The sequence below is a fragment of the Hipposideros armiger genome, unplaced genomic scaffold (assembly GCF_001890085.2).
Source record: "Hipposideros armiger isolate ML-2016 unplaced genomic scaffold, ASM189008v1 scaffold_1283, whole genome shotgun sequence".
NCBI lineage: Eukaryota > Metazoa > Chordata > Mammalia > Chiroptera > Hipposideridae > Hipposideros > Hipposideros armiger.
Window position 1 is genome coordinate 151,630 of NW_017732633.1, and position 15,399 is coordinate 167,028.

Consider the following 15,399-nt stretch of genomic DNA (forward strand, 5'->3'; position numbering starts at 1 on the left):
TTTCTTTTGAACATAAGTCACTTTTTGCGAGCTAAGAAACAGAATCAAACTAAGGCAGTCTAGTCCTGTAGGGGTCCAGGCCAAATCTTGCTATCTTCAGTATGAGACAGTACAAGATGATAACAATGGGGTTATTAACTTTAAATAACAACCACTTGTCTACATTTTTCCTTAGGAAACAGCCAAAAGTCCAGTCCGTAAAGGCATGATGCACAGAACATTTTGACTCACATTACATGCTGGCCAACCTATTGGTGAACCAGATCAAAGCTGGTCAGGGACTAGTGAACAGAGTGTTTACATTTTGAAAACTTGCTCTGAGGTTTAAAAAAGTCCTGGTTGCAGTTAATAAGAAAGCAAGTAAAAAATATTACAGATGCACCCAGACTGATATTTGATTTTGCCAAGGTCTTCTTCCACTGGAACACGAAGTTAGAGATGAGTAGGGGATAAGATACTTAAAGATATTCTCAAAATAAATTACTTAGTAGTAAGAAATGTGACATATTGCATCCTTCCATTTGCCACCTGACAATAAAGACTACTTAAAGAAACATCTAAAAAGTGTGGTGGCAGCAACACTTCCCATTACAGAACAACCTCCTACTTTTCCATACAATTAACATTGCTATTCTTCCATGATAGAGGTTCATGTGGAAAAACGTGTCAGGACTTTTGTCAAGGACAGGAGGTGAAAAATAAAGCCTGTTCTAATTAGCTAACTGTAAGCTCAGTTAATATCTTTAAGACGAGACTCATAAAACCTGGCCCTTGTTTTGTTAAACATATGCAAGCCGCAAAATTCACTGGCCCTTAACCATAGTTTCTGCCCAATGTCTTAAAGCTGGGCTCAGTCCCATCTGACTCTTCTCAGGGCTGCCTTGGGTGCTAGTCATCAAAGTCTGGAATGTCATTGTAGAAGTAACCCCGGTAACCTTTGCAGCCATAGTAGGTGATGCACAGGTGGTAAAACCCTGGCAGGAACACAAGGATACCAACGATCAGGACAGGAACAGCCCGGTCTGCCCCCACTTTGCTGATAGGCTTCCTCCTGCTGGTGGGTTCTAAGATAATTAGAAAGGTGCCCATCAAAAACTGCACTGTAGCAAGCGCGATGGCCTTATATGGGATCTTAGGAGGGCTTTTCTTAAACTGAAGGTCAATGTAGCCATCATCTGTGGAGAGCCTTGAATATTTCACTTTACTACTGGGGATTCCAGTAGCCAGGTTGGTACAAGATGGCATCATAACACACTGACACAGCTACAGTCTACACCCCGCGCTGCGCCAAGCCGCCGGCGCACCGACAGCTCGTTCACCATTGGCCGCAGACTCCCAAGTCTTCATGGCATGCCTCACCTAACTTTGGCAGCATTTCTTTATCACACTCTGAAAGAAAAAGCCTTGGACAAGCTAGCTATACAGGAATATGGTGATGAGCCTGTCTAAATAAACTGTGAGGATAGCACAGATTTTAGGCATACAATAAGAAATAGGAATTCAGAGCTGGCAGCTTCCCACTAGGGAAAAACCAAGAACATTTACACAGGTTTTTAAAAATCTACATAAAGGATAACTTTACAGAAGATGCACAATGCTGCTTGGATTCATAGCCTTGTGGTATTTCATTTGTTAATGTTGGCTTACAAAATATCTGAATTTTGATGTAAATGCTTTCCTTTAAAACTGTGCTTTCCAATATGGTAGCCAATAGCCCTCTATGGCTTCTTAAATTTAGATTTAAATGAACTAAAATGGAATAAAATTAATAATTCAATTTCTCAGTCACTCCTGCCACATTTCAAGTGCTCAGTAGCCACATATGATTAGTGGTTACCATACAGGAGAGTGTAGATATAGAATATTTCCATCATTGCAGAAAGTTCTACTGGACAGTGCTTCTTCAGTGCCTTATATCCAGCCCCTCAATAGGACACAAATCTGTGACTGCAATAAAGTATTTAGAAAGGTGTATTTACCCAGCTGCCTTTCCTCTGATGTCAAAAAAAATCAGAACCAAATTAAATTAAAATTATTTTTTAAGACATGAAAAAATATCTTCTCTTCTGCTTATGCATTAACTCATTATTCATTCATTTAATGATGTTTATTGAAAGTCTATTACATGATAGAGCTCTGTTCGATGCCACAGTAGTCCCAGCACTACTGTGTAAAAAGTGATTCAATACCATTGACCTATAAACAATACAATATTGCAGGGGAGAACAACACAACATAAAGAGAATTTCTTAAAGATTGTAAAGCTTAACAGGTACAGAAATTGTCCTATTCTTGGTAGATTAATGCCAAATGTTTCGTTTGACCCTCCAAGATCATATCCATTTTTCACCCTCCTTCACCTTGCTCTCTTCCCTGGAAGGATGACCTCCACAGCCTATATATATCAACAGGGTTCTCAAGCCCTTGAGCCTCAGAAAATTCTCAAGTAAATTATAATTCCTGAAACCACTGTACCCTCAGGCCTAGAATTCTCCAGATTTCTAAGATCTGATTACATTAGCAGTGCATGTCGGAGTTGCGAATTGGCTTCTATCACACCTGCTAGAGATAGCTCATCATCTCGTGGCTCCTTAATTAGAAAGCACAAGAAAATCCTACAAATAAGCTAATGGTTCTAGTTTTCCCAAATATAACAACATGGGCCAGCTTATCTTTCTTTTCAAGGACTGTAACTAACCAAAGAAAAAAATTAATCCAATTTGGACATGACAAGATAAAATGACTTGTCGGGTATAAACAAAACGCCCCCATTAAGCAATGTCTCTGTGCCTTCATCTAAGCCCTGAGAAAACACCACCTGAGCCTTTGCCTCAGCAGGAATGAAAGTACAGGACATTCGCCCTCAAGCTCCCAGAATGTCATGACCTCATTTTTAATGCAAGACTGAGGACACTATGCTTAAGAGCCTGGAGTCACCTGGGAGCAGGAGTTCTGATGACAAACAGAAGAAAACCAAAGGTAAAGGAGTCAAAACTAGGAATTTGGGGGTGCAAATGGCCTTCCTAGCATCTGGGCTACAAGTACTTAAAAGGTTTGAATGAGTTTATAAAATAACTGTCACTTTTAATGACTAAATAAGATTATATTCTCCATTTGGGAAAAAATAAAGGCTAATTAATATTCATAGTCAATTAAACTGAAGAAAAGAGAAATGAAAGTAGACTTGAGGATTTTCATGAGCACAGGGAAAGGTAGTGAAACCTATATAAAACCCTGAAACAATGCTTTACAATACCCACCTCCCACCTTATTATTTTCATTTCCTTTTCATTCTTTGTTCCCTCTTACCAAAAAATACTGCTTTGAAAATAATTCCAAAACCCCTTTTTAGCTTAGACCCCCTTGGACATCCTCTGAGCCATCTGTGAAATCCCACCATGCTGAATGGCCTTCCTGCCCTAACTCGGCACCATGACATCATTCCATCAACAAACAGCGTGTCCTGTCAATCGGAAACAATAACCCCCGCAAACTGCTTCAGCATGCCACCAGGTCAAGACTACCAGGAGCAGATGAATAGTAGAAAGACACAAGATTTCATGTCAGGATTATTCCATTTTATTCTTGATTACCACCGAGGCATTCACTGGGGAGCCATGTCTAAGATGATAAATGTTGGATACGTTTCCAACACCTGAAGTCTCTGTGATGAGTCAGCCAGGCAGAGGACTGCAGCCCTACAGAATATTTGTTGAATTGAAATTCTTCAAAGAGCAAGCCAAAACAATTCTCTTAAAAAGTCAGCTGAAACAGTGTAACTGGTTTCATAATGTCATGTATTGAAACTAATGAGTTCTCTTCACAAAGAGAGAAAAACGTAGTCTTCTTTGACATAAATGTTAACCCAGCTTCAAAACCCAGGGGTCAGAGAATGCATTCTGGAAGGACAGAGAAAGTCACAGAAGAGGTCTCTGCAAGTGGTAGGGGCCTCCAATTCACAAAGGCCCTCATATGCAGGCTTCTGAGCTGATCTCCAAATGAGGGTATCTGTACTCAAGTCCCAGGCACATACTGAAAAGACTGAAAGATGTTCGTCATAGAACTTGGAACTAGAGCCGAGTATCAGGCCACACTACGACTTCCAGTGTGCTATGAACTGACTGTATTCTCTAAATCCTGAAATTAGCTTGTGCATAATATTGCAATTTTCTCTATTACATTCACTAATAGGTTCAATATAAAAATCTTGTTATGACAGTTTTTCTTTTATTTTATTTTTAATTGTGGGATTGGGGGAGGAAAACAGTGTTGGGGAATTGGGAAAGGGAAACAGCCAAGTTGTTGTCCTTCAATCTTAGTTGTGGAGGGCGCTGCAAATGCAGCTCCAAGTCCATTCGCGCTGTTCAGCTCAAGGTGCTGTTTTCAATTAGTTGCAGGTGGGCATAGCCACCATCCCATGAGGGAGTCAAACTGGCAGCCTTGTTGTTAAGAGCATGCGCTCTATCCCTTGAGCCATCTGGGCAGCAGCTCAGCTCAAAGTACCAAGTTCAGTCTTTAGTTGTGGGCGGGTATAGCCCACCATCTCAAACAGGCAGCCTTGTGAGGAGCACGTGCTCTCACCAGCTGAGCCATCCTGCCACCTTTGGCAGCTCAGGGGCAGCTCAACTTGGGTGCAGCTCATTGGTCCATGTGGGAATCGAACCGGCGACCCTGTTGCTCAGAGCTCACACTCTTGGGCAATCTCTTAACCAACTGAGCTACTTGGCTGGTCCCAGTTTTTCATTTCTTAATGGCTACAGAAAAATTGAAGTGGCCCCAGACCTCTGATATGTGAGAACCCCTAGATCCTTGGATATATAACCCAAAGCTTATCATTGACTTAGATATTGGGGAAAGATGTTGGAAAATGTGCCCTCTGGACTCCAAGGTGAAAAAAAGAAGACTGAAAACAAACACGTTGTGGGGAATGACAAGATTGAACTAGGGGTTCTGAAAGAGTAAATCATTTTTACTGAAAAGACATACGGCCTGTCAAGTTCTAACTGCAAGGCAAACCAGCCCCAACTCCTTTTCGGAGGTTGAAAGAGGAAAAGCTGATGTAATACTGAGAATGTGGCTTCTGGTATTTCTATTGGAATTCCTTTTCTACTAAGAGAAAGGGGAAATGCCTGGAGAACTAAAAGACTGGAAATCGGATTGGCAGCTGGGTGGCAGTAACTGTGGGGGGGGGGGGGGGGGGGGGAGGAAAAGCCTGACGTTTGCCAAAGACAAAGAGCAGCCTCACACCCACAGAGGAGCACTACACAGAGAGAAAAGGTATGCTGCCCTCACAGANCAAAGATAATAAAGTAACTTACAACTGATATGCTTTCTGCTTTTTCAAATACTTTCTTCTGTGTTTTCTTATTTGGTTTTAAAATAAATTCTGACTCTCACACATAGGTGTGCCATTTCACCCATTTTGCCAATGGGCAAAGCAAGGCAAAAAGATGCTTAATGAAGTGTTCCAAGTCACAGTAAATTAAGAACAGAGTCTGCCAAGAATTCAGGTGTCCTGACCGCTAGTCTGATGCACTTTCAATGACACTGAGGGGAATACATCAGATATCTTCAAGAATCCTTTGTAAAATGGGCACTTTACCCCAGGTGTAAATTTAGGTTGTGTAAAATAGAACTTATTTTAAGAATTACTGGGAAATCACTCTGTGAAAAGCATGGCAAAGGTGGATCTAAATCAGCTCTACCTATATACTCACAAGCGTGCAAAATGAGTAAGGTTATCCATCAAGGAGTCCTGTTTGCAATAGTAAAGGCCTTAGCCTTTATGATATAAAAGTCCATCAGTAGGGGACTAGTTAAATGAATTATGTACATCCAAAGAATAGAATATCATGCCACTACAAAAAAAACAAAGCATGAGAAACAGCTCTCTGTGTTGATATGGAATGCTCTTGAAAACATATAATGTAACAATAGCAAGATGCAGACCTGTGTGTGTAGCTTACTACCATATATGTAAAAATAGGGTTAAGCATCTATGTTTGTATATCCTTATTTATGCATTTAACAATCTCTAAAATTGAAATTGACAGTGATTATCCATGGGGGAGGGGAATTGAAAACTGCACAGAGAGGAACAGATGGAGGAAACATTTTACTATTTACTTCTTATATTTTAAAATTTGAATATATGAATATATTATCTATTCAAAAATAAGTAAATTTAATTGTTAAAAATTATCTGTCCCTAAAAATTAATAGACAGCAAAACAGGTATTTCTACACAAAAACAACTAGAAAATGGGCCATGCACCAATCATGTGAGCAGATAAGTTTCAGAAGGCCACCAAAGATACTTCAAAATCAAGTGTAAAATTAAAAAAAAAAAAAAAGACAGGAACACAGGAGCAAAGTTGAGATCTTACCCAGAAATCCATGGTCACAAAAATGCTTGGAGGGGTTGGGGCAGGGAATCTTTTTTTTAACACAGTTTCCTCATAACTTTTCTGTACTACAGTACTCTTAGATTGATTCCAACAAAACACCCAGAATGAGGGCATTCTCACAAACTATAACCCATATTTAGCAGGTACATTTTGAACCACCCCTAAATTTTGCATAAACAATGCCAAAATTATTTCTATAGATGCCTTGTCACCTATATTTGTAAATTAAAAGTTAAATGCCCAAGTAGGTCAAACATAGGCATAAAATGTATTCCATGATTAAATGTGGTAGATGACATACTAGCCCAGGCCCAAAATGAACAAGCAACCAATTGAAAAAAAAAAACTCATAATAATAATGATCATCATTAATCCACAAATTGGTCCCTAATAATCAAAGTATAAAATTAATGTTGAGCCATTCTTCTAGCAGCAGGAGCCACTCCTGATTTGTGAATTTCTTTCATCACATGCTATGGGAGGACGACATTACTGTTCAGAGATACAGATGTCCTAATTTACTTACAGGAAGTATTAGCTTTGCAATGCTGCTCATGCTCCAAGATATACCCTTCTGCACAATGGCACTGATGGTGGCCAATTCGGTCTTCACACATCTGGTCGCAAACTCCCCATATCTGGCAATCATCAAAATCTGACACACAAGAAATGAACATTTGCAAACATGTTTGCCAGCATTTCTTTTTGTTTGTTTGTTTGTTGTTGTTATATATATATATATATATATATATATATATATATATATATATATATATATATATATANAGCTATAGAAGAGGGAGAGACTGCCCTATCTATTTTGCCTTAATAACAGGAGGGAAAGAATTATGATTTATGCTATATTTGTGTTCTGGTTCTTTTTAGGAAAAGCTAGTGGAGTCACCTTCTTCCCCATCCATTAAGTTCCTTAAAACTCAGTCAATCCTGAGACTTGCTTGTCACACAGATAATTTCTCACAACGAAAGTAGGAAAAACAAATTCTGAAAGACACTTGAAGACAATGCTTTTCAATCAGAATCTCTCCCCTCCTTACCACATCCATCTTCGTCTCCATTATCTGTGCAGTCATCATCTCCATCACAAACCCAATTCTGATTAATGCAGTGGCCATTGGGGCAAGTGAACTGATTGCCTTTGCAGGTCTCATAGCCTGGAAAAAAACAATAGCTGCACTTCAAAGACACAGATCACTTGGAAAAACTCAAAGTGCTCACCTCACTGCTTAATCTGAGCTCCTAGAAACTGAAATTTCTCTATCTACTTAGTCCTCTAAGTATCTTGACAAAAATGAAAAAAGGAGGAAGAGATGGAAGAAGAAAAAAGAGGAGAAGAAGGAGAAGATAGCAGCTTTGGGTGCAGGAAATAAACTCAGGACCCAGTCTGTGTTTCTCAAGATCAAAAATTAGACAGCATGCAATATAGATTGACACAGAACAGAGAACACAGACTGGTAAAGATGTTACAGATAGGCCAATGTCCAATATTCACCTACTTTACCACAAGCGCTATAATTGCTATTTAGGACCAAATGATTCTGAGTCACCCATTTTAGGATGTCACATTCTCTTTAATACAGTTACTAAAATAAGTCCAGGTGCCAGAAAAAAAAATCAGTCATTGCTCATAGAAAATTTGATATTGAAAATATTGAACAACCCCTAAGGCCTGGGTACCAACCCATCAAAATGGTGTAGAGAAAAATCATACATTCCAGTAAATAAATGACTGCAAAGAGCTGTCAACTTATTATAATTAGTAAAACACTCTCACGGAGAGTTCATATATGAATAAAATGAGTCCAGAAGTGGCAACAATAAGAGAGAGGTGGTTTGCATGACAGGCAACAGCATGGAAGGAAAAGCAGGAAGCAATGAAAGCCATACTGAAACTTTCCTGACCCTCTAATTTCTATGTGGTAAGAATTTCAAAGTAAAGAATACAGTTAGAACCACTGCTATTAGGGACTTTCCTCTCCCTTTCCAGCCCTTCTGTCACTCTACTATCAAGGTTATCAGACCCATTCCTGAGGTATGGGTAATTTGAGAGTCCAGTGATAAAACACACCCTGTACCTTGTAGCCTAAGGGAAGAATGCAAACTGTCCATCAGCAACCCTTCAACTCTATACAGATCCTTGAAAGATAAGGAGCCCAGGTCCAGTAACACTGCTGAGGCTCATGACTCTTAAATATCTTCTGGTTCTATCTGCCATCAGACATAGTGACCCTTTTGTTTGCAAAGAGTGATACATTGGTAGGGAAAAAACCCACACACACCCACTCCTAACAACAAGACCCAGCGTGAGGAAATCAAAATCACCGTACTGCAAGAGTGCTCATCACTGCCGTCTTCACAGTCAGGGATACGGTCACAGACATAGTCGTGAGGAAGGCACTCCCCACTGTCGCACTGAAACTGGTTGTGGGAGCATACCTGAGCTGGAACACAAAGATACGACAGGAAAGAAAAGAGAGAATTTCAATTCCACGGTAGCCATTTAATCTCACAGGAAGAGTCTGTCTCAAGTTTAAAAAGAGATTTCTATTATGCAGCGGTGTGGTGGTAAATGTTTAACCACCAGTTCTCCAGGAACAAAAAGGCCCACACTTGTAGTGTTTGCCAGTTTCCAAGGTGTGAATACTCCCATCATGGCTGACTTCATGCTACCAACATGAATTCGTTGAACACGAACTTGAGTAGAGATGTGCATAAGTGGCCAGTAGAAACCAGCTTCAGCACACCACTGCGCATCTGATGCGGGTTACTTACTGCAGTTGACTTCATCAGAGTGGTCTCGACAGTCAGCTTTCTGATCACATCTCTGACTGGTGTTATAGCAGGCTCCATTGGCACAAGTAAGCTGCTCACATATTGGGTATCCTAAAGAATGGAAACAGCGCACAAACCTTAAGTTAAGACATTCCTATAGCAAACACTTCTTGAGTGACTACTACATGCTAGGCATTAAATGCTGAGCATATACTGGTCAACAAGAGACATGGAAATTATAGTTGGATAGGGCAAAAAGACATGAATTGAGTAATGACACAGGTAACAAATTACAAACTGGGTTATATGCTAACGTGGGAAGTACAGAAGGCTGTTAGCATGCACAGTAGGGGGGTCTGGGAGCCCAGAAGTCTCCCCCGAAGAAGTGACTTGTGAGCTCAGAGCTAAAGGAAAACGAATCTAACATTTCAAAATGGAACCTTCTTTTACATAATACAAATATCAGCCCAGGAAGCTAACGTACCACCACACATGACTTGGGAAATGAAGGGCCATTTTTTTTTGCTGGAGGGTCATAGAAAGAAAGGAGGCCTAGAAATCAGGAGACCTGGAACCTGGGGTACCACTCAGTAGCTATTTACTCCTACTCAAAGCTGCTTATCCTCTGTCTGTCACCACTTCCTTATCCATACATTTGGATAACTTACGTCGCAGGGTAGAGGTACCTCAAAAGACAATGTCTAGTAAAGCACTATGAAAAGGGTAATGTGCTCTACAAGCACAAATAATTGTTATCACATTATGCACATATGGTCACCTTACTGCCATTAACCAGACGCTTAACCCTAGTTTTCTGGGCCTCAGTGGAAAAATCAGGATGTCCCTTGCAGGAATAACAAGCTGTCAGTCCCTCCCCTGTGCTTCCCCAGACTTGGAACATATATTTCCCATGATCCCTAACTGTAGGCTTCATTCTGTTTGTTGTTTATCTGTTTCCCCCAATGACATAAAGAAACCCTCTGAGATCAAGGATCCTGTCTCACGCACTTTAGAATCCCCAGCACTTAACACAGCGACTGGTTGTTACTTAATGTGCTCAAGAAATGCTCGCTATTGCTATTGAGTTATCGCAGGTGAATTTTTTAGTTAAAAAGTTATTAAAACTATTTTTGAACTTCTGCCTTTTGTGGTCTTTTAATACACTCCTCACAAGTATGATATCTTTCTTGGTTTGGCTATTTTTTTTAATTAAAGATTGTTTTCATGATTCTGGTTGTCTTCAAATTTCTTCTTAATTAAGGAAAAGGTATGTCTTACTTAGGCTCTCAAAGACCAGACCGCACAGTCCCACTTTGAGGCTCAATTTTGCATTTAAGAACCCAATTTGTGGTGGGCTACGCCCGCCTGCAACTAAAGACTGAACTTGACACCTTGAGCTGAGCTGCTGCCTGGATGGCTCAGTGGATAGAGCGCGCGCTCTTAACAACAAGGCTGCCGGTTCGACTCCCACATGGGATGGTGGCCATGCCCACCTGCAACTAATTGAACACAGCACCTTGAGCTGAGGAGTACAACTGGACTTGGAGCTGAGCTTGCAGCGTCCTCCACAACTAAGATTGAAGGACAACAACTTGGCTGCTCCCCTTCCCCAATTTCCCAACACTGTTCCCCTCCCCCAATTCCCCAACATTGTTTCACTCCCCAAACTCCCCAATAAAATCTTAAATTAAAAAAAAAAAACAATTTGGGCCNGTTAAGACCCTATCCTCACCTCAGTGGGATACAAAGCTAGCTCACAACAGATTGAAAAGTTTCCCAGTGGGAGAAATCATTCTTATGATTCAGATAGGAGAGGTGTGGGGAATATTTGGTGCCCTGGTGCTTAGTTCAATGCCAGCCACCAGCTGGAAGCTGCAGGATAGGCCTTGTCCTTCTTGAATGTTAGCTTCAAGTAGAGGTTTAAAAAAAAAAAAATCAGTGGGATTAACAACCAGCACAGCATGGGCCAGTGTGGTCAGTGGAGCAGTGACCTGGTGCTCTTCCTCTATGAACCACTCTTTAGTTGCTGGATCCGAGGGAGGCGAAGAGGCCAGAGAAGCAGGGTAGGTTACTTGATGGGTTCAAGGCAGCAGCTATTTACCAACCACATGGAAGCATTTCAGCATTTAACAACCAGTATGGCAATACCAACCCTCCAAATACTCAAAAAGAAAACACAGGGGTGACCAGTTAGCTCAATTGGTTAGAGCATGGTGCTGATAACACCAAGGTTGCTAGTTCGATCCCTGCATGGGCCACTGTGAGCTGCACCCTCCTTAAAAGAGTCAACTATGCCATTGTAGCATGAAAGCAATGTGTAACCAATGACTGTGGCTGTTCCCCAATAAAACAATAAATAAATAAAGTTTAAAAAAAACACACAAAAAGATTATCTCCATCATCAGATAGGAGAAGGTATCCATGAAGCTGTCAACTCACTCATCAAAGGACCACTGTATGGCCTTGTGCACCTCACAAAAACTTCTCAGAATTAAAACTTCATATTGTCCAGGTTTTCTGTGAGCACTGTGTTGTTCTTTACCATACAGACCATCACTCCTACCCACAAGTACAAGCTTCTTCTTATCAAAGATCATAGAACCCATCGGTGTGGCAAGCACTGTGATAAAAGCTCAGGCTCTGCCACCTGTCACTTACCGACACATTTACGGGTGTTATTCTGGTCGACGACATAGCCTGGGGGACAGTAACACGCCCCTCCAAATGGCGCCATGTGGCATTGATGCTCACAGCCCAAGAAAGGACACAAAGTCACATCTAAACAGAGAAAAACATTTTGTTAAATGAGTGGTAACCTCTGGACTAGGCTGATTTACCTATGAAATAAGGGCTTCATTTTTCAGAAGTGAAAGCTAAGTAAGCACGTAGTCAAGGCACAGAAAATCTGTCACCATTCAAGCCTTACTGCAATATTACATAATTACAATACAAAAGCTCAATTCATATTTTTTTAAAAAAAGAGCCCTTTTTAAAGTTATAACTATGTGCAGGTATAAGTCATCATAAGAGCTGTTTATGGAAAAATTGGGTCCTAAGTCTACCTTTGTGTCACATAGTAGAAGGGGCCAATAATTACCATGTGAATGGATTGAAAATAACACCAAAAACATTAACTGTGCTAGCTTCAAGTGGTGGGATTTCGGGTGACTATATTTTTTTTCTGTTAATTTTATTTTCTATTTTGTATTGTATTTTGTACTGTTTGTTTTTATTTTATACCATAATTATATATCTCTTATTCATTTTTATGCTTTTTTTAAAAGGCTTCTAAATGAAACAGGGAAAAAACAAAATGTCATATAGTCTCTGCATATTTGAATATTGCAAGGTTTTTCAAAAACAAAAAAGACCTTGGTTACAGGTATATGGTCACTTCTAGGCAAGTACTAGATAATTTAGAGAGTATACCATTGATGAAATCAAGATCATAAATTGTTATTCTCTTACAGGACAGTCAGCTGTCCACAGAGTTCATGGGTTGATGGTGGGATGAATATTCTACAGCCACAGAAAAAGAAGAAGAAAAAACTAACTCCAAGTGTATATCCTAGGAACCAAAAACTTCTTTTTCCCTAAATACAAGCCAGGTAACAAAATCTCCAGAACAACTTTAGAGTCATCAAAATTGCCATTAAAACCATTCTGCCTGGGTGAAAGAAAAAAGCCACAAATATTTGAAGCTCCTTCCATCAAGAGATGGAGTCTATTTCTTTACTCCATTGACTCTACAGTTGGCTGAGTGACTTGCTTTGGCCAATAAGACATTTAGCAAACATGACATAAGCAGAGACTTAAAAGAGCTCATGCACTAGGATTTGCCCTTTCTACCACCATGTAAATAAGCCCGGACTAACCCAAGCTTTTATCGCAACATCTGGACAAGGGAGTGAGCTGGTCTACGTCAGAAGAACTAACTAGTGAACCCACAGAACTGTGAGAAATAATAAATATGTGTTGGTTTAAGCCACTAAGCCTCGGGATCATTTGCTGTGCAAACAACAACTTGGGGATCTGTGATAGAAAAACAGAAACATCTTTATCTGAAAGCCACCCAGATAAATGTCATACTCACCACAAAGTCGATGTACAGTGTCATTGGCTTCATCTTCTCCTGATGGACAGTCTAAGGTTCCATCGCAAACTTTGGTAATTGGGATGCATTTCCCAGACTCTGGACAAGCCCATTCACCTGGGTAACATTTATGAAAACGATGAGGGCTGCTTTCTGTGGGGAAGAAAAAGAAAGCTCATGGTAAGTGGAGCCAGCTCTTTTTAATCCATGGTTAAGAGAGGATATAGATCAGAAAGACCAGAGAAGTTTAAAAATGGCCTATATTTTACAATAAATCAGTAGTTTCTAACTCTACCAGTACAGTTTCATTGAGATTCTAAGGAGTGGCAAAATGGAATTATTTAAGTTCCATTCTTTCTGGGGGAGGTAGCCCCCAGCCAGGTTATAAGAGTAAGATGCAGATATGGGCCTGAATTATCAACAAGTTAGATGAATAACCCCTAGAAGAAGATCAGCTACTTAAATCACAAATTATAGAACTGGGGCTATCAAGGTTAATACCAGGATTCCTGAGGTTTTTCTTTTGAGCGCCTCTTATAACTGCAGAAGTCAAACTTGACTTGTATTCATCTTTTGTTATGAGTGTATATTGAGTATTACAATTTTAATAGTTTTTTCCTTTCTTAAAATGTGTAAACATTTTTTTGGTACCCTCTGTATCTGGGGCTGGAACAGTACAGGCAACTTGCTTTATGGTGTGGGTGTTAGTCACTTCAGAACTGTTGGAGGTACTGCAGAGTGAACAGGGCAAATATCACTGGCAATTTCCTTCTCATAGAATCTTTAAATGCTTCCCTGGATAGCAGCCCCTCCTGCAAATACCAACCCCCAGTTCCATCTCTCATGTTCCCGCTGTGGCTCCCTTCCACCACTGGAAGTTACTCATTATTTGGAAATCAGGATTTGAAAACAAATCAAAATTTAACTGAACTTTTCCTGAGTTTGAAAGTCATGTTCAAAGGTTAGAAGGTCTAAGACCAATCATATTTTATCTCATTTTCCCACTTTCCCCATCCTATTTCTTTTCTATAGATAAGCCTAGTNTTTCTATTGGAATTCCTTTTCTACTAAGAGAAAGGGGAAATGCCTGGAGAACTAAAAGACTGGAAATCGGATTGGCAGCTGGGTGGCAGTAACTGGGGGGGGGGGGGCGGAGGGAGGAAAAGCCTGACGTTTGCCAAAGACAAAGAGCAGCCTCACACCCACAGAGGAGCACTACACAGAGAGAAAAGGTATGCTGCCCTCACAGAGATGCCAGGGAGCACACGCAGGGGTTCCAAAGTCAGAAAGCCACCAAACAAAGGCCATTCTTGTGAAAAGTATTTTTAAATTTCTTAAAGCATCCCCAATATAATGATAATGATAATGAAACACAGAACGTGTTCTCATTTAATGCCAGTTGCAAATCATAATGTCTTATTTATAAAATGTTTTGAAATGATTAGAAAGTTGCGGCTTTCTCAAATAACTCAGCATTCAGTTTCTCTAGGGCTGACTTGCATAAAGCACATGATCATAAAATGTCTTGTTGAATATAGTTACTTAAAAGGAGCAATCTTTGGGCAAACTTTGAGATATGGTCCCTGATATTAAAAACCTAAAATTACCCACTCTGAACACAAGGACAACTTCAATTGGATTGCTTTACCGGATATAAAAATCCTGTTTTTCTTGGCATATGACAGGAAAATCAGCCCCATTATTATAGTTCTCAATAACACTGAGGAGTAGCATTTCTCAAGAGTTCTAAGTTTAATTTGTAAACCAGAGTTTATTTCTGGCATTAAAAGTTGTTCTGGTTATGAGTGGTTATGAAGATCAACCATAACTGTGAAAGTATAATTAAATTGGAAGCCATGAGCTGAGACTAAAGGCTGAATAACTTCATTAGGTTTATCTAAATTCAGTCTTTTGGGCCAAATAATGTTAATATTTTAGACATTATTTCAGAAGAAACACTTTTATAAAAGTACTTCTTATGTATGCTATGTTTTGTTTTTATCCAGAAAGCCCTGAAGAATCTCAAATTTCTAAGGAATATCAAAAGAACACAAATATCCAGGGAACATTCTGAATCACCCATCTTTTGGAGATCTATAGATGACTACC

The 15,399-nt window shown here is 39.9% G+C and overlaps 1 protein-coding gene and 1 pseudogene across 1 annotated transcript in view; both read right to left on the minus strand.

Annotated features, from left to right (window-relative positions):
• LRP2 (LDL receptor related protein 2) overlaps window positions 1-15,399 on the minus strand; it is a 242,363-nt gene that overhangs the window by 150,026 nt on the left and 76,938 nt on the right. The window contains exons 5-8 of the mRNA XM_019633298.1: window positions 9,198-9,308; window positions 8,753-8,866; window positions 7,463-7,579; window positions 6,934-7,062 (exon numbers count right to left, since the gene is read on the minus strand). Of these exons, the coding sequence (XP_019488843.1) occupies window positions 6,934-7,062; window positions 7,463-7,579; window positions 8,753-8,866; window positions 9,198-9,308 (471 nt within the window). The remainder of the gene's footprint in view (window positions 1-6,933; window positions 7,063-7,462; window positions 7,580-8,752; window positions 8,867-9,197; window positions 9,309-15,399) is intronic.
• On the minus strand, window positions 795-1,277 carry LOC109377077 (transmembrane protein 230 pseudogene; annotated as a pseudogene).